The sequence below is a fragment of the Centroberyx gerrardi genome, chromosome 15 (assembly GCF_048128805.1).
Source record: "Centroberyx gerrardi isolate f3 chromosome 15, fCenGer3.hap1.cur.20231027, whole genome shotgun sequence".
NCBI lineage: Eukaryota > Metazoa > Chordata > Actinopteri > Beryciformes > Berycidae > Centroberyx > Centroberyx gerrardi.
Genome location: NC_136011.1, coordinates 17343855 through 17367825, shown reverse-complemented (window position 1 = coordinate 17367825; position 23971 = coordinate 17343855). Strand labels below are relative to the sequence as shown.

General features: G+C 41.5%; 1 protein-coding gene across 1 annotated transcript in view; it reads left to right on the top strand.

Moving 5' to 3' along the window:
• Positions 1-23971, top strand: part of LOC139929221 (cGMP-dependent protein kinase 1) — a 73754-nt gene that overhangs the window by 21954 nt on the left and 27829 nt on the right. The window contains exons 3-4 of the mRNA XM_071922059.2: positions 2721-2834; positions 22089-22194. Coding sequence (XP_071778160.1) covers positions 2721-2834; positions 22089-22194 — 220 coding nt within the window. The remainder of the gene's footprint in view (positions 1-2720; positions 2835-22088; positions 22195-23971) is intronic.

Genomic DNA, 23971 nt, shown 5'->3' with positions numbered 1-23971 from the left:
TTCCCACACAGCCTGAAACCAGTAAGCTGTCCAAAGCAAGCATTATACTCTTGGACTTGAAAAATGAATTGGACAGCTCCCCACAGGAAATTAGTTATTAGCTTTGTGCATTACCGAGCCTGTAGTATTAGCTACCTGATGTATGGCAGTCTTTGTCCTTACATGAACCCAGCCACACGACACTGCTGCTGTTAAATCACAGACTGGCCTTTATTGCACTTTAGAGGACTTCTGTGTCGTGCGTTCCTTTTGAATAGGGCATCAATTCACCTGCATAGTGAAATTTGCTGAACCACTTGATGCAGGGATGTAGGTGGAGGTGTTCAGCTGTATCTTTACATCACTGCAAGGACTCACACTTTAACTTTCCATTTCTTCTTTGTCTTTGTTGCCCTCCACAAACAACTGGGTACCTTTGACTATTCTTCACAAATAAGTTTCATATTTTTCAATTAATTTATCCTTTATTTAATCAGGTACTCTCATTGAGATTGAGATCTGGCCTTTTCAAAAGACACATGAAAATACACAAAACAATTCAGTCACACATTCTAGTTGTCAATCAGTCAGCAACATACATTGTTCTAAACTCATTTAGAGGGACAAAAAAAAATCTAATTTCAAAGTGCTTTGCAGTGTGTTTTATGATGCATGTAGAGTACCAGACCTGGCCTTACCAAGTTCAGATTTTATGCGTGGAGTTTTTAAAACTAACCAGCTCTGTGATCTGGTACCATAATTACTGGCTTTGAGAGAAGGTAGAGATGTGAAATAGAAAGGTAGCTTCAAAAATATAGATAAATGGAATAAATATAATACAGTGCATTTCCTTTCTCATTGTTAGTGAAGACCAGCCATCTCTCTAATATAAATAACAATGGGGAGTGTGAAATTCATCTCCTGTAGTAAAATGCAAGAGACTGTGTCAAAGTAGAGGGGACTGCATGAAAATACAAAATGTCTCCATAATCAAATGGAGATATCTTTGTGGATTTTATACAATGTTATTTTTTTCCATTAACAAAAGAGAAGCATGCTTTGCTTCTGTACAAAAGAAATCCAAATTTTGTGAATAAGATGTTCCAGTGTTAATCAAAGATAAATCAAATTATTTTGCATTATGTATTACTTCCTCATTAGATATTAGTTACTGTACAAGCAGAGCCATGAATGGAAAGTGAAATTGAGATGTAATGTGGTTTTAACTAACTAAGAAACTGCTTATGGGTATTGTGAAAAGTTATACTGCTAAAGTTACACAGCAACTCCATGTCAAAGAATTAATGTAGCTTTTTTTGGCTGAACATTTTGTTTTGTTTTTTTTATTTTCCAGCTGTTCTTCCATTTGTTTGGAGAGAGAGGAGAGTGTTACAGGAAGGCTGTAACACAAAAAGATTGTTGAACAGGGGCAGTGAAAACATTAGGGAGGTAGACACTGAGATGGTGACGGATACAAGAGCTACAATAAAATATTTCTGTTCATACACTTCAGTTTCATGCTGAATGTTAATGGAAGTTATATTGTTTACAGTGGCACCAACATGATGAACTACAGTTCCAACAAAGTGGAAAGTGCTACAAAGTGGAAAAAGTGACAAAGATATTGGTCCTGAGGCATGGTGGGGTATTTGTCTATCAACCTAGTAGAATCTTTTTTTATTTTTTCGCTCTCTCTATCAAGATAAAGTGTCTTAAAGTTTCCTCCAAGTATGACTCACCTTCTGCTCTTATCATTTTCCCATATTTTCATCGGGCACCTAGAGCTCACTTTAACTGTTGTTATTTTTCCTCGAGTTGTTATTTTTCCCCGAGTTTTCTCTCTTTCTGAATCAGAGTTACAGTCCCGCTGGAGTGCTGAGTTTCCAGGGAAGCATATAGGAGGCTTGTCTGAACACAGTGGCAGCAGTCGCCCCCCTGTCACAGCGGCAAAGAGCTTCTCTTACTCTGTAAAGGGAGAATAAATTGAATGTTCTTGCTCAAGAGAATTTTTTTAGCATTTGGTTTTGTTAGCAAAGACACGACGCTCTGGGAATATATTAGATTAATCAGATCACATATGGTGAAAAGGTGACTGTGAAATTTAAGCACCCACATATGTTATTCCCTAAATATTGCTCTTCCTATGCCAGAAATGGGAGTTTGTCTCTCCCCGTCTGTGTGATGTCATTAATGCAGAGCTGCTTTGGACATGAATTGGAAAAAATGGAAACCGTGACTGTGAAAATGGCCAGGGTAATCTTATACATGATCTACATCTAAGTCAATTTCCAATTCATTGTCTCTGCCTGGGTTGTAGCTGTTAAAGTAAGCTGATTTTCATGTGCAGTGTATTGATTTTACAGTCCTAATCTGTAGGAATAACGTGGCTCTGTGAATTAAGAGGTGTTCCCCTTTGAGGATTTAAGTAGGAGCTTATAATGTTGATAGCAATGCCATTTAACAGGAGGACTTTGTAGGAGGCCAGTATCCCTTGGAAGCTCCACATTACAAAATAATCTTATTTTTTCTAGTCCAGTGAGTCAAGACTACTCTGGCAAGGTGCCCCCAAAATGAAGCAAACGCCCTCAGGCACCTATCATCCACTCCATTTCATCACAGAAACTTTGTTTGCTGCTCATATTGAATATAGCCGAGGAGAACTCTGCTAGGGAAATAAATGTGCAACTGTAATAGCATCATGCTTAATGGCAAACTTGTGTTTCTGTGCATGTGTGTTTCAGATGGGAAGGTGGAGGTGACGAAGGAGAGCCTGAAGCTGTGCACCATGGGGCCGGGAAAGGTGTTTGGAGAGCTGGCTATTCTCTACAACTGCACCAGGACTGCCACTGTCAAGAGTGAGTCTCCGCAGACACATGACTAGCCTTCTGTGTACTCGCACGAGTCTGTGCATAATTGTATGTTTTGAGGTGTCAGACCTGGGATTCTAGATAGGAACACCTGTTCACACGCACCATGCTACACTCACACACACTCACATACACACACGCACACAACCAGTGGAATCTGTTGACTAGGTGCGCAGGACGAGGGGCCCATCTGCCTGTGAGTTATCAGTCCCCGGTCGACTCAGAGAGAGGGATCACGCTGTCACAGTATGAATGGGAGCATGGAACACGCTGATAGCATTGTTCCTCGGTCGAGATGAAGCACTGCCCATCGCCGGTGTGCGTTTTCACACCACTCTGGTTAAGTGCCTCACTAGACCTCTGGCGAGCTGAATGGCAAGGTTGACCGCCTCTGCTCTTTCATGTGTCAAAACTTCAGCTTCAGCTATCAGTAGGTGAGTAGGAGGTCTATCAGACTGGTGATTTGAATGAATAGTTGGCCTAATAGAGTAACGCGAGGAGATTGAGACAGGGGAGGCCAGATGGTGGACCGCGCACACTCGAGAACTTGTGTGCTATGAGAGAGTGTGTTAGGATGAGAGATGTGTGTTTATGAGAGGCAGGAAATGGGAAATGTGGCTTTGGATAGAATAATAAAAAGATACAAAGCGAGATGAGATCTGAAGGATGAGAGTACGTACACATAAATGCACTTGAAATAAATGAAAGTAGGTGAAGGTCTTCCTCTCTTTTCTCTCTTTGATTGACAGGCCCCAGTTGGCACTACATAAATACTATCATTCAGTGTAATCACTATTGACCTGGTAATCAATTCCATACGCAGTTAGCTGATTGATTTTTCTCCATTCAGTGGCTGGCTGGCTGGTTGGGGCTGCAATCTATGTGTGAACCAGGTGTGTATGAAGGGCAGCGGGTCCCTCGGGCCCGCAGAGGTGAGCGAGGTGGGGCGAGTTGGGGTGTGGAGGAATGGGTGCTGGGAAGGCTGCGTGCCCCTGGCTGACCCCTCTCCTGTCTCTCGATCCCCTACCTCTGACCAACCTGACGGACCTCTCGGCACCGTTGCCATGGCAACAGGTCCCCACGGTGAGATGAGCCATCTCTCGGGGGATAAAATCTTCCCCTTCCCACAGGTTGCAGAGTGTCTCTCTCTTCTTTTGTATGCTCCTTTGCCCGCCACCCCACCCACCTGCCTCCCACCCACTGATGCCTTCAGCCCTCTGGAGGGAAAGAGCATGAAGCGCACCTCAGTGCTTTGTCAGTGAGGTAACCGCTTAATAAAAGCTCTGTATGGAACAAATGATGCAATTGTCTACATGGTCAGAAGTGTGTTTACAGCCTAACGGTGTCTCTGGCACCGTCGCTGAGGGTGGTCGTCTTTCTTGTAATGGGCGTCGCTACAGGAGAATGAAGCTAGGAAGTCAGCTGGCACATGTTAGATGTGACAGCCACCAGTGGAAATCCCTGCGACTGCATAATGAAGTGTGGATGGTTGTGTCAGAGAGAGAAAAGCGAAAGAGCGATAGATAGAGAGAGACAGATACAGCAAGAAGAGGAGGGGGGCATAGAGAGTGGGGGTGGGGGGGGGGGGGGGTCAGCATCCAATCAACCAATTTAATTTGGTCTGGGTGTGGAAGCACGTAGGAGGATATATCAGTGTAATTTCAATTTACATTTGCATTGTCTCATAAGTCATATGCATGAGTAATTAAGCCTTGGCAGAATTTAGATGTTGAACCTGCTAATGTGGACTCAGCGGAGCCCCTTCATAAAGTACCCCCCCCCCCTCCAGGTAACTCATAACATGATGACATTATTGCTAACTGTGATAATGAAGACTTTATTCCAGTCTGTCATTTATTTCAAAAACAATTCACAGAAACAATTAGGAGCCATTATGTGTAATTACTTATTTGGAGAAATGATGTTGGTTCTGTGACTTGAATACAGCCAATCCAATCAAGAACAACACAGGGATATTAGTTCCCCCTCCCTCCCCTCCTGTGAACGGTTGCATACATGTGTGACGCCTTGCTTGTGTTACCCCGATACATCAAATCCATACCGCATCTCACCTCAATTTCACATGACACTTACTGGCAAGACAGTGGCAGAATGCATAACAGTGAGAGTGAGAGACAAAATGGAGAGGTGACAAATACAGTACAGCAGTGACAGCAAAATGAGAGAGCCACCTCAAGGGAAGAGAGACAAAATTGGTAGTTTTGCCCCGAGACAGACAAGTTAGAAGGATAGTGGCCTTCTGTTGAAAGTACTTGTTCTCTACAGCAGCAAAATGCCACTGTGTTAAGAAGGCCTGGACATGACTCAATTCAAAATGGTGCAGCACATGAGACTACTGCACTGCACTGCACTGCATAACATTTCTGGAAGACACAGTTTAACTCAGTATGATGATACAACATGACACAAACCAGAAACATGGGATATGGTACAAACAAAATTCGCACGGCAGCATATTGCTCGGTGATGGCTGCTCTGGAATAGCGTGGGCGTTTCTGGTGTGGTTTTTGGACCACTCCTCTCCCAGAGAGTGAGGTCACTGTGCCAATCACTACTAATGTAATCATTCAGAGTGATTATCTGTGCGCTCCATCTTAACGATGGCGGTGGAAGAAGCAGCCTCAGACGTCATTCCAGAAACTCGTTTGGGATCATAGCTAATGATTGCGAATGCTTTGGCATATGACTGGATTCTGTTATAATACTTTTCAAACATTAAAAACTGGGCGACCACTTGCTTTGTGGATTGGTGTATTGTTGTCATCCTGGATGTCACAGCTCCCATCAGGAAGTAAATGCATAATAAGTTGAAGGTGACATTTCTGAATCATTATTTCAGTAGTGATGGGAATTCACCAAACCATTGGAGTCGTTACATAGATTACAATGCAGAAATGGGCCCTTCACCATGGCAACACTTCAAGTTGTTCCTATGTTTCCTATATTTTGACCTTATGCTGGTAGGCATCTATATGCATCTAATGCATACATGCATTAGATGCATATAGATGCCTACCAGTCCATACTTGTATGCATTATATGCATCTAATATGCATTGCAGATTGACATTTCCTTTCTCCCTATGATCCCCATTAAATTACATTTACACTCTGTCTCTCCCAGCTAATGTGGACTAAAGATAAAAATGAAAGCACAAGTCGTAATTAACGTGATGGGAGATATTCATTTCCCACCATCCGCCAGCCGAGGCATGACTGAATCTGTCCATTAAGATTAAAAGTCTCTCTGCCAGGGTTTTAGGTCTGCTTACTTCTCAGCACGGCTATTGGTTTTTGGCGAGATGGGGCTGAATCCAGCGCTAAGAGGTTCATCTGCTGAATGTTAGGATCCTCAAGTCCATACACACACACATGCCCACACATAAAGTCCACAAACAACGACACGTTCTAACCTACACTTAGTGATTCATGTATGTGCACACGATGTTTGATTAGGGAAGAGAGATGCAGTTTTTTTTACTACTGTAACATCTTTCACCTCAACATGCTCCTGAGATGGAACATGACTGAAAGCTGAGTGCAAATGTTTAACAATGCATGGGCATCAATATTCACACACACGCGTGAGTGAAAACAACACTATTATCATGGTATCATAGAAAACAAATTAAGCCACAGCAGCAGTGTTCTGGAGACTTTTGAGAACGGCCCTTGTTATGGAGTGATAGCTGCGCTGTATAAAAGCCCTTCCTTCCCCTGGGAGTGAGCAAATGGTCTTCTTTCTAATCAGTCAGAGGGAGGAAAAAGTGTGTGTATGTGTGTGTGTGTACGTGCATGTGTGTGTGTGTGTGTGTGTGTACTCGGCTCTAGTCTGCTCAGTCTCAGGAATCACCCCGTCCACAGTGAGTGAATTTTGTTTTGGCAGAGAGAGATAAGTTACAGGTTTGACTCCTTGGAGAACCAGGCACCAAGTTAAACATTATGACTGGTGCGGAAGGCAGAGAATGGCGGCTTTGCTGGGGACTCTCTTGTGTTTAAATCATAAAACTTGTTGCTTGGAAGACTGTGGCAGTGTGCCCTTTTAGCCCTTTGTGTCTGCCTTGTGTGTGTGTGTGTGTGTGTGTGTATGTGTGTCCACGGGTCCTGATTGTGTGTGTTCTGCTTGTATCTATTTATATACCCGTGCATACATACCTGCTATCACAAAGAAATTCAGTTCACCTACAAAATGTTTCCTGCTGTGGGAGCTAACACTGTTTTTTTTGCATTTGACTAGACAATGATCTGTGAGTTCACCCCAGCCTCTCTTTGACCCTGTATGTGATTCCACAACAAAGCCATCAGTATGTTGCACTGGCCTCTTTTCTCTCTTGATTACTCCGCTCACGTTGGATCTGGCTCAGAATACCAAGCGCTAGCTATTAGTCCTGCAAAAAAAATCTACTGGATTTTATACATGGAAGTAATTTTTCAACATGATTAAAATCAAGTGATGTAAAGGAACCTTCCTTGCACAAAGTCATCAATTCTGTGCTTTTTAAAATACAGACTGCGTACTTCCAATTTGCACCTCAAACATGTCTATTTTCTCTAAATTCGGCTGAATATTAACTTAAGCAGATATCAGACTGGTGCCTTTCTGCATTTGGCAAGGGTTAATCACAGTTATAGCTGGGGATGGGTATAGTTTTTTGTTTTTTTTAATTATTTTTTGCCTTTATTAGATAGTTCAAATGGTACAACAGTAAACAGAGCAGGGAAAAGGAGAACAATGAAAACAATTTATATCGTTTTTTCAGTCTAATATAGTAGTAGAAAATCAAGAAAGGTGACTTTAAAGATGATACAGGCTTGGTCGACTTTATATCTAGTGGTAAGTCGTTCCAGAGTTTAGAGGTTGTGACTACAAATGCCTCCTTTTGACTTCAGTGTGGATTTGGGGAAAATTTGAGAGAAAAGGCACATTTGCGGATCTGAGTGTGTACTGCTGAGTATATGGACGGATGAGCTCGGAAATAAAGATTTATCCATCCATGGGGAGAGTATTTACAGCACATACAGCGTGTAGGATGTAAAACAGTTGTAGCACTTGAGAGGAACAACAAATTGGATTCATTATTGTAAATCAACGACGGCGTGTGTGGAGCGGAGCACTGTCATTAGGCAGGGACAGGCTGTGAAGAGTTGGAGATAAGGGCTCTTAGAATCAGGGAAGCTAGTGAGTGCACTCTCAGCACCGTGTTGCCGTCTCTCCTCGCATCTTAGGAGGTGTGATGAAGAACAGGGGGATGATGGACAGATGAACTGATGGATAGACAGGCGGACCAACAGACAAATAGACATAAGGGCAGAAAGCAAGCTACACACAGAAAAATAAAGTTGAGAACTGGAACCGAAAATAGCTCCCTCGGAGTGATGCCATAGAACTATTTCTGGTCCCACAAAGAACCTTTCAGACCAAGGCTCTTTAAAGAACCATTTCTGCACTCCCTTGCTTAGACACCTGCATTGTGTTTTTGTTTATCTGACCTTATATAGCCTCATTTGCAATTGCACGATATATGGGTTTGGTTATTTTCCACATTTATGCCATCGCCCACCATCTAACCAACTAACAATTAATTATTGAAAGTTTCTTTGTGGAACCAGAAATGGTTCTTCTATGGCATCACTCCGAAGAACCATTTTCAGTTCCAGTTCGCACCTTTATTTTTCTGTGTGTATGTAGGAATGAGAGCGCTGGCAGATAGAAAAAATTGTTAAAGTCCCACTGAAACGGACGTTAGAGCGTCTTTAGCTTCTGTACAGTGATGTATTTCCCAGTGAAACGGAATATTTGAGCGGTGTACAGTTACAAGAGGGATTTAAATCAAATCCTTCGCATTTGATTGGACTGTGGGCGGGGCTTAGAGTTTATCGCAATACGGAGCTAGAGAGAAACGGAGCTACAGAGGACTGTTGGCTCCACACACACCTCCCTCACCTGTTGTTAGATCAGGAGGAGGACAAGGTAGAGATGAATGAATTAGACCTCAGTGACATTGTTTTGGAAATGAAAACAAAGTTTTGATATCCACTGATATCCAAACACACATCTCTTCCTATCTCTCTCCATATTGCTCTGTCAGCTACGACCCAGAAACGGTAAAGTGTGGTTTTATATGACCGGTGTGGCTAGCTAGAGGTTGAAGAATGATTGATGGGTGGATGTCATGATATTATTGGTTGAAATTGGTTGGTTCATACTTACGTAAGCACACGGCATATTTTGTTTTACAGGAAGAAAACATGATTGGATTTTGATATAAGAATACAAAGAAATTGATTTTTTGTATTTTTTTTGGCATATATTGTTAAATAGGTGCACAATATGACCGGGGATGTGATCTAAAAGGGTTAAAAATGCATTTTTCATTTCATCTCGACTTTAAACCGTAGAGATACAGTAAGTCTACCAGCAAGTAAGTATGCAGACAGACGGCAGTTAGACAGACAAGCAGGGAAATAGAGATAAACAAATACTTGTGCCCCAATTTGTGCCCCTTATTAAATTATGCCACTCAAAGCATCATGAATTACTAATGATTGTTACACAAACCAAAGTTAAACATCCTGCAGAGCAATAATTACTCTAAAACAATTAATTAATTACTTCTATCTTATTATCTGAAAGTATAAAGCTAACTAATAGACATCAAATTTTCTGTAATTGATATGCCGGTAATGCTCAGATATTTTATTGTCAAAGATGAGGTGCTACCATTCCCCTTCTATCACCTCATGCTGATGTTAGTTACAAAAACCTGATCCCCTGACATTTTTTTTAAATAAGCACAAAGTCTTAAAATGCAAATAGATGTTCCGTGCACAAAAAGTCAGAGAAATACGTGTCCCACCATGAAAGGGTTATATGAAGGAGTCAAGGCTATAAACAGGAAGTAGTCTGACATTGAAATAGGACAGCGGAAAGTAAAGGTGTTATGGTCAGGGTGGTGGATGGGTATATGCGTTTGCTTTCAATTCCAACGACCAGGGTTCAATTCCTAGCTTCTACCAAGAAGATTTCTACTGTGAGTTAAGTTTAAAATTTTAGCTCAGGTTTTTCTTCTTTTACCATGACCAAAGCCTTTCCCTAACCTCAACCAAAGTTGTTTTACTTTCCTAAACATAACCGTTAGTCAACCTTTAGGTGTAAATGCCATGTCCAATTCGTGTTATTGTCACAAAAATCCAATTTGCGGTGGAGGAACACAATCTTCACATAATTCGTGTCCACAGCGTGTAATCTGCGCTTCAGACTTTGTGCTCATTTCACAACATTTTATGAGATCGCGTTGTCTGGGGAGGTGCATTGTCACGGGAGGGAGGATTTCACTGGATACCAGCTTAGAAAGCGAGGAAATAGAAAACAGAAAGAGGGAAGGAGAGTAACCAAGAGAGAAGAAAGAAAGAATGGTTTTGGTAGATAGAATTCCAGTGGGACTGAGTGGAGAGAATCCTCTCTGCTTCCATGGCTGCCATGGAAACACTGTTGCAGGGCACAGAAGAATCGTGGTGGTAATGGTGGTGTGGTGGCACAGGCGAGGCAGAAATCAGGGTGACCCCCACCCAGCAGCATGAAGCCAGGACTGCTCTGATGGTCATTACATGCACGCTTAAATTTTCGTCTGATGTTGGCGTGCATAACTCGACAGCTTGCACAGCTTATTCGAGTATTTGGGTGAATTATTGTGTGCTTTGTTGTTTTTTTGTGTGTGAGAGAATGTGTGGACAAGTACAGTGAGTGTCTGCTGCACACGTATGATGTGTGTCTGTGTGATGTGTGTGTGTGTGTGTGTGTGTTGGTTTGCAGAGGGCCCCTGCTGCTGTTGTTGTCCTGGTTCTCAGTCGGAGCGCAGGTGTGAGCCTGGAGCTACAGGCTCTTCTGGGTCTCTAGACGGCTTGAAAGGTTAAAACACCCGGAGAGAGGCATCTTGAGACAGCAGCAACATACAGTCAGTCAGTAAGAGAATAGCCCTGCAGGTGTACCTTTAAACAACTGCTTTTGACGGAAATTTTTTATGCTAATAGTCTGTGTCAATATGGGCAGACTGATAATACGAAGAATTGTACCCTAAAGGAGAGTCGGGTATCTGAGGACAGCACTCACCATTAAAGGATTATATTGCTGTTTTTCTGTACTTCCCTCTAGTATATATTATATTATAACACCTGTTTAACTCAAAAGTCATTTGTTGCTGTTGTAACTCAGTAAGAATGAGGAAAAATGGGTGCCAGACCAAAAGCTGCTTTTCCTTGAAATATACAGTATGTTCAGCCTACTTAGATGCAAATCCTACTTGTCTGGGGACCCACTATCAGATTCAAAATTTCTTCTAGCCTGCACAAATTATTAATCACCCATTATACTGTAATAGTGTAATATTCAAATTTAACGAGGCAGATCAGGCTCTAAAATTATATACATGCATAAAAATGAAACGCTTGTGCTCTTTTGTATATTTCATACTTTATTAGCTCAGTATAAGTAATGTTCAAGTTTAATAACAAGGTAAACCATGCTTTAAAAGTATATACATTACATTACAATTACATCAGCAGACTGAACACCACATATCTGTACATAGCCGGTCCCAATCAGTCTTCCAACTCTGCACAAACACCCTTACTCTTTTTCTTCATCGTTTTTGGAGGATGGTTTCTTTTCTGGATGCGGTGACGGTGGTGGTACATTTGCAAACATTCGATAGATTTAGTTTCTGGATGGGGTTCATTTGTAGTACCGCTGCTGGTGTTATTTATGTTAGTTAGATATTTCTGTTGGTGAGCTGAAGAGCTGCCTGCCTGTTTGTAACATTGTCCCCTCAGCTTTGAGTGTTGGCACTACAGGGGAGGGGAGAGCCAGCTGGTTCTGGAAGTAAATCTCCAAGGGAAACTCTTCATAAGTGTTCACAGTATCCACATCTACTGTAGTTCTGTTCAGTGTGCCGGTACAGATCGTTTCTGGTTTATCCACTGGGATGTAAACATGTGAAGTTTAATTAAAAACTTTGATATTCTCCAAAAAATGAATGGTACAAAAGTGTGAACCTATTTGGTGTCACCAGGCAGAAAACTACATATCGTACATGCATGTAGACCAATCAAATTAATTGGCTTTCAATCGCAAAAGCCACTTCAAATGAGCTGTTTCCAACAGGAATGCAATGACTTTCACCCCTCTGAATACGTCTCATCTTGTCCTTAAAAACATATTAGGTCACTTAAAGTAATAAGTGAAGCTGCTGCTGGCAAATGAAGCTAAATTTAAAACGTAACTAGACTGGGCATGCCCGTGTGCGCTCACGCCGCTAGAGGTAGAAGCGCGCAATGACACCCAAACATATGACAAAATTTTAAAAACCAAAATAGTTCATTAGACATTGGCAGTCAAAAAAATACAATATCATAATATTGGTATAAATTGATAACTTCGTTGTGATTCAACCTAAAATCTGGAAAAGTATGGTAAGATAAAATTGCTGCTGTTAGCTGTTATGAGAGCTGAAAGAAATGTCTAATGCGAGTTTGAATGGGGAATTTAGTTCCGGCACCAGTCTGACGTGAGACTCCTGGAGTCAGCACTGCAGAGTTCTGATAGGCAGGCGGAGGCAGAGACGAGCCCGTTTAAGCCCACAGGCAACAATTGTTGCCAAGCTGCTCCACAGGAACAGAATACATGCAACTGACTGAGAAGCACTGACATTTATTTGACACCTTAACTAAATGTTGGTGTAGATTCAAGCACGGGATTGAGGATCTGCTTCCCATTTGGATTTGTGTTTCCTTTCCAAATTTTTTCATGCACCATGAGTAGTGGGTGATAGTACAACTTTGAGATTTTCTCTCATTTATATAATATTATCTGAACTGACCTGCAGTCTAGATGGGTTGGAAGTAGTGTAGAAATACTAGAGATGGTATGCTCAGAGGATTAAGGTACATAATAAATTACATACTGTATCATGTACTCTTGATGTTGTAAGTTTGAGTTTGGCTCATAAACTGTTGCTCCCTCCCTCTCCCCCATATCCCTACTTTTTAATGTCTAAGAAAACAGAAATATCCTTCTCTCCTCAAAAATATATTTGAGACCTTGCATAGTTTGTTTGGAGGCCACACGGCAACATTGAACAAAAAAGAAGACATCTATAATCTCTGGTTTGGAAACCTGGGCCACTCACAGGCTTTATTGATGTTTGGATGGTTATACATCTGTTCCTTCTAGTAATCATCAACTTCTACATGATTTTTTACAGACGTGCAGCTGAATGCAGGGCTCCTGCTGAGTAAGGAGGCTTCTTGTCAGAGTAATTGCTGTTTCTTTGAAAAATGAATGCTAGTGGCATAGATACACACACACATGCACGCTAATACTCATACACAAATTTGCGCACGCACTCACACACGCACACAGACACAAACACACACACACACATACATATCGTTCATCACATTCTGCCAAAGCAATGGGGGAATTATCATTGTGGCTCCGCTTGGTATTTTTGGGTGCAGAGATTTGATGTTTGTTCCATTTTGCCTCAGCAGGTAGCACAGCATCAGCCTTGGTGTGACAGAAGCAAAGGACTTATGAAATTCAACAATGGCACAACACATCATTTCTTTATGTTGACAGAGCTGAACAGGAAAACACTTTCACATTTGTAGGATTTTTAAAGTAGACCTCCACAGTGGTCAATTCCACAGTTTCAGTACCGATTAAGAGCTGCGGAGGTATTATCAACCCAAGCACGTCACAACAATATCACACATAGTTTTATATCATTCTCCTGCTATCCGGTTGTGTGACAAATCAATAACTTGACAGGACATCAATGTGGAATTTGAATAGTCCACAGAATCAACTATATAGAGCGATATGAACCAGATACAACCTGGGCCAGGGCCTAAAAATAACAACCCTTACTGATGAATAGCAAACACAATTCATTTCCTCCATTTGCTTTTCTCCAGCCGGGCAGACTGAAATTTATCGGGTTATTCAAATAGATTTCCTCTGTGGCGAATAGTTTCTGGTTGATCGTCTGTAATGACGGGGACAACAAACAATTAAAATTTATCTCACAAACCTCTGAGCAAACAATTTATCCTGAAAAGGTAATATTTTATGGGCATTCAGATGCTGTGGCGAATGGAATCACAGCAACAACAAAGATGGTTTTTCCAGGCTTTTAGAAGAGACTGGCAATTGAAAAACAGCTTTTTTTTCTTTTTTCTTTTAGAACCAGTTTTCCTCACCATTGAGCTCATCAGCACCGCTAGCAGGAGTAACACCATGAAATAGAATGTGTGGGAGAAAAGAAATGAATGCTCTTTAATGAAAAATTCACAGAAGAAAGCAAAAGGAACCTGTTAAAATTTGATTGAGATGATTAAAGGCTTTAGAAAGAAGAATCTATTAATTCTACCAGGAACAGACTTTGCTCAATTATTTCTTTGATACAACACACTGTTTCATCTTTCGTTGCTATTCATTGCTGTCATTCATCAACTCTACCTCAAAGAGAGATTTCACGTCTCCGCTTGGCCTATGACCATACATATACACGCCCTTGCGCGCACACACACACACACACCTACACACTGGCACATACACACACACTCTGAGGTGAAACATCTATCATTAGAGAAATTGCAATTTATGCGGTTGCTCTAGTGTTGAATTCCACCATCCCATTATCCTTCATCACTGTGGATTTGGGTTGAGTGGTGTAGTTGGCTTGGATGTGATTGCAGCTTAGCTTCTCACTAGCCTTGACTGATCAACATTAAATGACATACACCACAGATGTCTGTTGTTCATCTCATAAGGAGGAACACTGTTGGCGTTTCACAATATAGCTATTATTATATTATTTGCCCCTATTTTCTCACCCAAATAAAATTGGTCTGCTTTTAAATTGTGCAAATGGCACATTATAAAAACTGTCTATAAAATTTTGTCATACTTGCCCACAAACCAACCATCAGTTTCTCTCATACATAAGGAGGATTAATATTATGTCTATTCACCATGCTGAACACCGCATCAGTGATGCTTGTCAGTAACACTCATGCCCATTAAATGATGAGTCATGTGCTATAAGATCCCGTTGCTTTGTTCCTATTATACTGCAAAATACGTTGCATCCGTATCATATGTTGCTCAACACCATCCAGATGCCCCTTCTTCATTTTTCCATTTGGCTGCTGTGTGAATAAACAGCTCAAAGCGCTCTCTGGGCTACACAAATGAATGAAGTTTACCATTTTTGTCATTGCAGAGGTACTGTAACTGTTGAGCCAAGACCTGCCATTTACACACAGCCTCTACTCCCGCGGTTCTCAATCCAGGTCCTCATGCCACATTCATGTCACATGAGAGTAACTGTAATTACTAGCTTCTGAATGGGAAAGAACATTCACTTCAACCTCCGAGTGGTAGGAAATATGGGAACTGTCTGAAAGCTCTCAGACCTGACACGAAAGTGTGTCAATGCAGCAACAAATGTGGCTTGTTGGTAGGCTACAATACAATTTACAATATCAGTTTAAACTTAAAATTACTGTTGTTGTTTCCTTTGCTCCATAGTCATTCAGAAGAAGGTAGAACTGTCAGTTGATGGTAAAGTACTTAACAGTAAAGAAAAGGATGCTACAATGACTGAGCGCACAATCGCCATCTTGAGGTTTCCAATGAATGCAACATGTCAATGTTTCCAAGTCAGAGTAATGGGAAGTCTAGTCATTGTTCCTCCCATATGATGTGAATGTGGCATCAGGACCCAGAGCCCTGCTGGTCTAATCAGGCACTGATTTACACCTGGGGCGCCAGGTGAATGCAATTAACTGCAATTAACTAGCTGGTCGGATAGAAAACCAGCTGCTCGGATAGAAAACCAGCTGCTCTGGGTCCTGAGGGCCACTGCTCTACCCTGTTTGTAAGCCTCATCTTTTATGGTCTCTTTTTTGTTCAAACTCATGGTTGAGTTCATTACCTCAGAACAAAAACTAAAACACTGAACTTCAAGTGAACAGAAAACATTATTTTTAAAGTAGGGTGTGTAGAATATAAATGATCTCGCTCTGTCACTAACCTTAAGACTCTATGAAGAATTGGGTGAATGCAATTTAAACTTACAGTGCATCCCATCTTAAGAAGTTGTTCCTTGAATGGCTTCAGGAGATGCTATCAAAAAATATGATCCGGTCCACTGAATTTTAATACATAACATAAAGATTTTAAAATTGAACAAAGGATGGAAATTTAAAAACAAATATAAGCTTTTGTATCACCTCAAAAAAAAAAAAGTACTCTCCCGGCCCAAGTTGTCAAATTTTTCATGCTGGAAATAGGCAATATTGTCAGCAGAAGCCATAAGGAGATATGCTTTGCCTCAGTTATGAATAACATTAGCAAATCTGCAACCATAGTCATGGAGCTGGACGGAGCCGCCTTCAGATGGACCACTCTCCTTTCAGGATAATGGAAGGCCTATTTAAATTGACCAATCTCCGGCCTCCTTAATGTGCGCGTGTTTATGATGAACTTCCAAACATGCTCAGCTGTAATTGATGAATAAAGGTTGGGAGTGAGGTTTGTTAATGTTATAGAGATGAGTGTTAAATGGTGTTTTTATCTGGTGACTCTCAGAGACAGAGAAAGCTAAAAGCAAGCTCTTAGAAATATTCCTATTCAATCAAACTCTGACAGGTAGTTTCCGACCGAAATGGAACGGGAGCATCCTGCCTTTGCTTTACACACATGAATATATATTCAATCACACACACACACATACACACATACACATAGGCTCTCACATATACTCTTCTGGCATTCGAATTCTTTGAATGCCAGAAGAGTGTTCAACAATGTGCTATTTAATTGGCCTGTGGCTGTGAAATATTTATCAGTATGTGTAAAGCATGTTTGTAATGAGCACTGCATTCAGAAACACCAGCAAGCCTCACTTTTCAACTCAGGGAAGAGTTTATACATTTCACATATGGCATTACAGTGTATGTTCGCCAAAAAGAATTACCGCCAAAACAGAAACAGCTATTATAACAGCTATTAGATTTGCTAATCTCTAAACCAAAATGATGAGCGTACTGTGAGAGGCAGGGGTGTTCGCTCTTGCTGTCCTCTGTTTCGTGCTGTATAGCGGGGCGTGGGTAAGCGTGGTGGGTGGATGGTGGGTGGGATGACGTTCTGCTCGATATTTCTCAAGCAGCTGCTGCTCCAAGTCCATGGATTCCTCTCTCCCACATGGGGTGAGCATTGGCAGCGCTGGCAGCTGGAGATTGCATCTGATTAAGCCAGTCAGTCACGTGTGACAAGTGCCAAAGTTACGATGAAAGTTTTCTTTGTTGAGATTCACTGAGATGTGAAAGTTGCGCTGGTAACTAAGTGCACATGCTTTTTCCCCTAACTTGAGACATGCAAAGCTCCAGTTCACAGCTGATTATTTAAATGAAAGGTTCTCATGCCACTTGCGCCTCGTCATTTGAAAATAAGCAGCTTAATACACAAATTGAAATATTGCCAAATATGGCCCAGTGTATCTGTTTTACCTATGCTGTTCTAAGCCTCAATAATAACAGCCAAAATAATAATAGTAGCCAAAATCATGAATAAAATGCCTGTTATCTTTTTTTTGTTGTGTGCTCTATCACACTACGCCTGGCATAAATGACCTGTCCTGCTTTCTCACGCTCTAAAGAGCTCATCTAGATGTAATCAAACTTGGCTGATGTTATTAATGACTTGGGGGGGAAAGGAGATTAAGGCTCTCAAACACTCTTCTACCCCACAGCCTTGACTGAGTTGCTCCTTAACGCCCTCCAAAACAAGGAAGCCCTCTAGGGGATAGAGTTCATGTGACCATGTGATGTTACGTGTGTATTTGACTCTCTTTCTCTCTCTCTATGTGCAAATGTGTGTCCGTGCGTGCTCCTCAGAGTCAGAGTGAGGAGAAAGGTTCTTTTTTCATTCCCTTATTACAGGAATGGAAAGGAGGGGGAGTTAAGGAGAAAAGGTTAATGACAGAAACAAATTTGTGGGAGAAGCCGAGCGAAAGACAGACGGTGGGAATAGTTTTTAGAGTAACAGTGAAACCGAATTGAAATGCCCTCAATCCCAAACATCACAACAATATTATAGAATGAAAATTCTCACGGTGAGTGCTTACACTAATTTGTTTGGAGATGCCACCCTTTCTCTCGGAGCTGTATAACCTAAGGTTAATTATACACAAGTACTAAATGATAATTCACAGTCGAGCAATTCCTAATAACCGCCATAGCACCAAACCCAAAACCCAAAAGACACATGTCAATTAATATTCCCAAGGTTTTCGAACACGTTTTCCTTGCCATGTGACAATGATTTAATTGCAGGCATGGTGCTGTTGTGAAATGGGTCTCTAGTGGGTGAGAGACAAAGTGAGTGAAAAGGAGGGAGGAGAAAGAGAGACAGAAATGCACAGAAATACTTGCTCAGACTGTGAATATACACAGAATGCCGTCCACATATCATTACCGCTCATGGTGTTACAATGGCACAGTTTTTCTCCTCTACAAATTCTGCATACTGGCACTTATCCTCTGTCAAATACTGTGCTCACAGCGTAACACACTGAGCAATGCTGTGCTTATACTATGTTACTCACAAATTTTGTGTGATGGGACTATGGAAGATTCCTTGCACACTTGACTGCAGGTGTAATCTATTTTTAAGTACCACTTAAAAGCAGTCCTGTGGTGCTTTTGGAAAGGTATGCGGATTGTCGGCAATGCAAATGGCAGTTGCTTTATACTTTAGCCGAATCACCAGGGGCCAGACATGGACTGTTTTTCAAAGATAATTGAGTCATTTTCAACTCCATCACACTTCATGGCACAGCCACACCAGAGAACAAAGATCAAGAGACCATAAATTTGAGATAACTCGCATTGACTTTTTATGCTTTTAACTATGCAGATTAAGGACGTTCAAATACTTGCTTGTTGAATTAATTTTTGATGTTGCCAAACCCCAGACATGGATTTGATAGTTGTCATTTTGGCAGCCATCATCTCCCTGAGTCGAAATTGTGTCATGATCAGAGTGTAGAGAATAATATTGTTGGATCTCATTCATTTTTTTGGACAAAATTCAATGAGCAAGAATTAGAATATACCAACTGAATACATAGAACAATTGGTTCAAATAATATGAGGTCTACATAATGCTGGAGGCTAATAAAACTGATTTATGACTAAGCCAGATGAGTGACTCCTTTAAATCCTCTGCACGCATGCCTTGTCATGAACTCCATCTTGTCAGTGACCCTCTACCTGTGTGCCTGACTGCTGTCTTTGGGCTTTGACACAAAGCCTCTCTCACAGGGCCTGGGACACACACGGGGCTAATTGTCCAGGTTCCTATTATTTAACAGATGAACCGATGTTTGGCAATAATTACAATCAATCAACGCCATTGATCTGTTGTTGCAAATAATTGGGACAAATTGAGGGGTGAGGGATGACAAACACTGCATCGAGGAGAAGGAAGGAGCACGAACAAAAGATAATGATATAGTGTTGTGGGCAGTGTGGGTATGAATAGCCATACTTAGTAATGGCAGAGTGGGATGATGTTATGAGTAGGGGTTACATTTAACCTGGAGGGGGGATTTCAGGGGCAAAGTGAATTGGCATGAGGCAGTAGTAGGCTTGGCTTATATTGAGGCTGGTCCAGTGTTACCAACAAAAATTAGAATAAAAATCTCAGTCAATTAATACACTTTACAAGAATGCGTGAAGATCACGAAAACCAAAATTTTGTGACAAAATCTAATAAACATTTTAGCATATGTAGCAATGTTTTGGCTTTTATTATAGAGTGAATGCATATTGTAAACCTTTGACCATCATATCTGCCTCTAAACTAAGATAGATAATTACACTAATAATAAAAACTACTAAAACTAAAAGACTAACTAAAAGACTGAGACCAAAATAAAATCTAAGAGTTTTGCTAAAACTAACGCTGGATTAATCCAATGCATTCTGTATGTGATTACTTCCTACTCAAGTATTCTGTGAGGTCACCACACGGCCATCTTGGTAGGAAAATTGTAGGTGATTGTAATAAATGAACAGGTGATTACAATCAAAAGACAAACACAGCCAATGAGCTGTGTGTATTGTAAAGTGCCATATTGGTAGGAAATGTATGTGACATCATGGGAATACTATGAATACCTAAGCACAATATATTACATTGAAGTGTTTGTGGGTGTTTGCATGCATTTTCAGTCCACCTTTGCATCCCTGTTAATGCCCCAGTGGTCGTGCTACAGTAACAACACACTGCCCCATTCCTCAAATCCCTTCACACACAACCTGCTTGCATGTCTCTCGCACTGCCTGGGGTGCTCCATGTTAGTGCATCCAGAAAGCTGTTGAGCTAATGGTCGACAACCCGTGAGCATTAAGCCATTCATCTGCGCACACACTTCAGGATAACTAGCTCCCCAAGTCTCACTGCAATTTAGTCAAGTCTCCAAATAATACGTTTACCTACTGTGGTGCGCTGCAGGCTCCTACATATCTTATTTCCCAGTGCCCCACACTCCCACACTCTGCCAAAGCACACCATTGCACACTGCTTAGCGTGCAATGACGTCTAACCTCCCACTCTTGTAGCTTCAGGGTCAAATTAGGTGGCAACTCCAAATCATTTCTCTTTATACCTATCTCTCCATAAAGTAGGCTTGTTGGGTCTGTAGTCTACCACATTGGAGTAGTTTCTTCCCGCCCTTTGGCCCCATCACACCAATAGAAAAAACCTTGTTGATTAGATAAGACTAAACTAGATCTAATTTCCATCTTTGCCTTTAATCTCATCTTAAATAATGTCTTAGGAAGGATTGCAAAGAGGAGGAGAAGTTTGTTAAAGTGGAACATATATGTCTGGACCTTTGCACCAGTGTTCACCCACTCTCAGGTGGTTGCTTTGTGCTTGTGTGTGTGTGTGTGTGTGTGTGTATCTATACAGACTTGCACGTGTGTATCTGTATGTATGTGCATCCTGTGTGTGTATCTCTGTGTGTAGCTGCAAGTCTGTGTGCACTTATATGTCTGCATACAAATGCGTCCATTTGTATGTCCTGGCGTGTGTTTTGGGTTTTGCTGCTCCAAGAGAAGAAGTCTCTAACTAAAAACAGTGTCAGACTGTCTAATGAGGGCATCTCTCCTCTGGTCTGGCCCTGTTTAAAAGCGCTGCCAAACTCTGGGCTTGCAGAGGAAAAAAGACTTGCACATTCTAGCCGTGTGTGTGGGTGTGCGCACACTTGTACTGTATATTTTTATATTTATATATACATCTAAACATATTCTTGTGTATTTGTGGCCATGACGTGTGCATTTGTGTTTGTGTGCAAGAATGTGTGTGTGTGGTGTGTGCATGTATCATCTATTAAGCATAATATTAATATCAGGTATAAGCTCACCATAGGGCAGTGTCCGCCCTGCTGAAGTGTCTTTGAGCAAGATGTTGAATCCCTGCCAGCTCCAGTAGTGTTGTTGACCTCTCTGTGGAGGGAAGCAAGGGAAAAGATAATTTTCCAACTCTACAGGGATCAATTAAGTATGACATTGTTATTAACAAAAGTCTATTTTATCTTTAAAGCGTTTGAGATTGTGAAGCGGTGTCAGACAAGGAGGATGAGAGGGAATGAAAAACTTCAGATAAACACACGCAGACAGAGCCACCCAAGTAGATTGACTCTCGGCTGAAGTCATTTTTTCTAATATCACTACCCGTCCCTCCGGCTGGAAGGCTCCCCAGGGATCTCCAGAATTGTTTTGGGGTCAGACTGTAGATTTTCTCGGTCTCCTTTCTCATCATTCCCCACACCTACATCTACACAGCTGAGACGGCGGAGTCAAAATAGGAGGCTTTCCTGTAGATGACTATACTGGCAATGGTGACGAACACCAAATACCATCACCATGAGCTGTAGCAGTGAATTCTCAAAGTCTCTCTATAGGTTCCATAAAGTGGCTCAGTTGGATGAACTGTTTGTGAAGCCACAGCCCTCATCTACCAACTAACAGCAAAAAACCCCCAAAGAAACAGACAAATGAACATATTTATTAGTCATTAAGGTCTTACTGTGATCTTTCTCATATTTCTTTAATGACATTGCTCATGTCTTTTCCTCTTTCTCTCCAGCTCTTACAAACGTCAAGCTCTGGGCCATCGACCGACAATGCTTTCAAACCATCATGATGAGGACGGGCCTCATCAAGCACACAGAGTACATGGAGTTTCTGAAAAGGTGAGGAACCAAGACAGTTGTCCCACAATGACAGACAAATGGCCTGGACGGTTCTTTGACCTAAAATGCGTTGAATGAATTAACGAAATGAATTCACTGGGATATGTGTGAGTTTTTTCTCAGAAGTTTCCTTACTCCTCATTTTTGCCAATTAGCGATCTAACTTGACATTAATTTCCGGTGCGTCGGTTAAGCGTCACTCATCCTGCTGGAAAACTACCTGTGTCTCCTCTTCCTTCACCGTGCTTCTACTCTATCTGAGATCCATTAGCATAACGGTTTACAGAGAAGTGGAGATGAAGGCAGGAGAAGCCTATTATCACTTTAAAGGCCAACAGGCTCGTTTTGTTTTGCCTGCACAGAGCATGGGATAAAAGAAAGGCTCATCAAAGGACCGAGGGAGAGCAAGCAGTGTGCGGTGTTCAAGATGCATGAGGTGCAGTCGCTCTCTCTCAACCCTGTCTCTCAGTTTGATTTTCCTGTCTCTCTGTCATCCACTTTGGTCCCCATCAGTATAATTGTGAAAATTAGATCACACGTGCCCCATATTACATATGAATGTGCACCACTTGCAGGTGAGTTTGTTTCAGGGTGGATATACACTGTATATTCAGTCAGTGCACTGCAGAATATTTTCCTTTTTGTGGTTGTTAGACAAATCAAACCAAACTGCCACGGAAGGTTATAACCAGCAGCACACTAATTGTGTCTGCATCTTACTCTCTCTCTCTCTCTCTCTCTCTCTCTCTCTCTCTCTCTCTCTCTCTCTCTCTCTCTCTCTCTTTCTATTTTCTCACTCTCTCTCACAGAAACACACACACACTCCACTGTAGTTATGTGTGTGTTTACAGATCCAACATCTGCGCGTGTTACGATTTTGGATCATTTCTCTAGGAGGAAAAAAAACCCCTCATGAATCATTGTGATTGTGATGAGGCTCTGTCACTATTTGACAGAGTCGTTCCGAGGCAGGCGGATGGATACAGTGCGCAGGAAACCAGTCAGCTTTTTACTGTAATGGGAGATGTTCCCAGCTCAGTACAGCAGTCCATGACATTGGCAGGTCAGTCAAGATCAAGCCACATCAGCCCTTCCACCATAACGAAGACACTGAGACATGCAGTACCAGAAGAATATTTCTGACCAGATAAAAAAGCTCAATTAATCCTGCCTTCCTGTCTCAGACTGAAGCTATTTTTACTGATGGCCCTGACTAAAAAAAGATACAAAACACTATCACTTAACAGAATGGCAGCTGGTTGTGTGGCAGCTCTTGTCTCTCAGTAGCACTCGCATAGCCATCCAGCAGATATTGGTCATGCATTTTGCCCTGGTTGAAAAGGAAAATACAGTATGTACTTCACGTTCAGTGTGTCTCAGAATAATATTTGGGCTGTAAATACTGCTTGGTATGTGCGCCCAGTGTGTGTGGTGTAGTGTATGAAGGACCATCTAGGGGGAAAAGTTGTGCTTTATAGCATCATTCGTTGAGTTACAATGTGTATAGATTGTTATGTTGCTGTTTTATTTTCTGGCAGCCAGTCTTGTAAAAGAGCTGTAGCTTAAACAGTGGAAAAAAAACACATGTTGGTCCCTGTGAGCCTCCTACCCACTCTTTATCTGCTGTGAAATTACACATTAGCTCTCACCAGTTGTGGAGGAGGGACTCTGATGAAAAACTTCTAATATGAGAAAGAAATCCCACACTGTATGAGAAGCGAGTGTGCTTGCGAGGATTTTTCTCTTACCCATTTCTAGCTTTCACGAGAAACTTTAT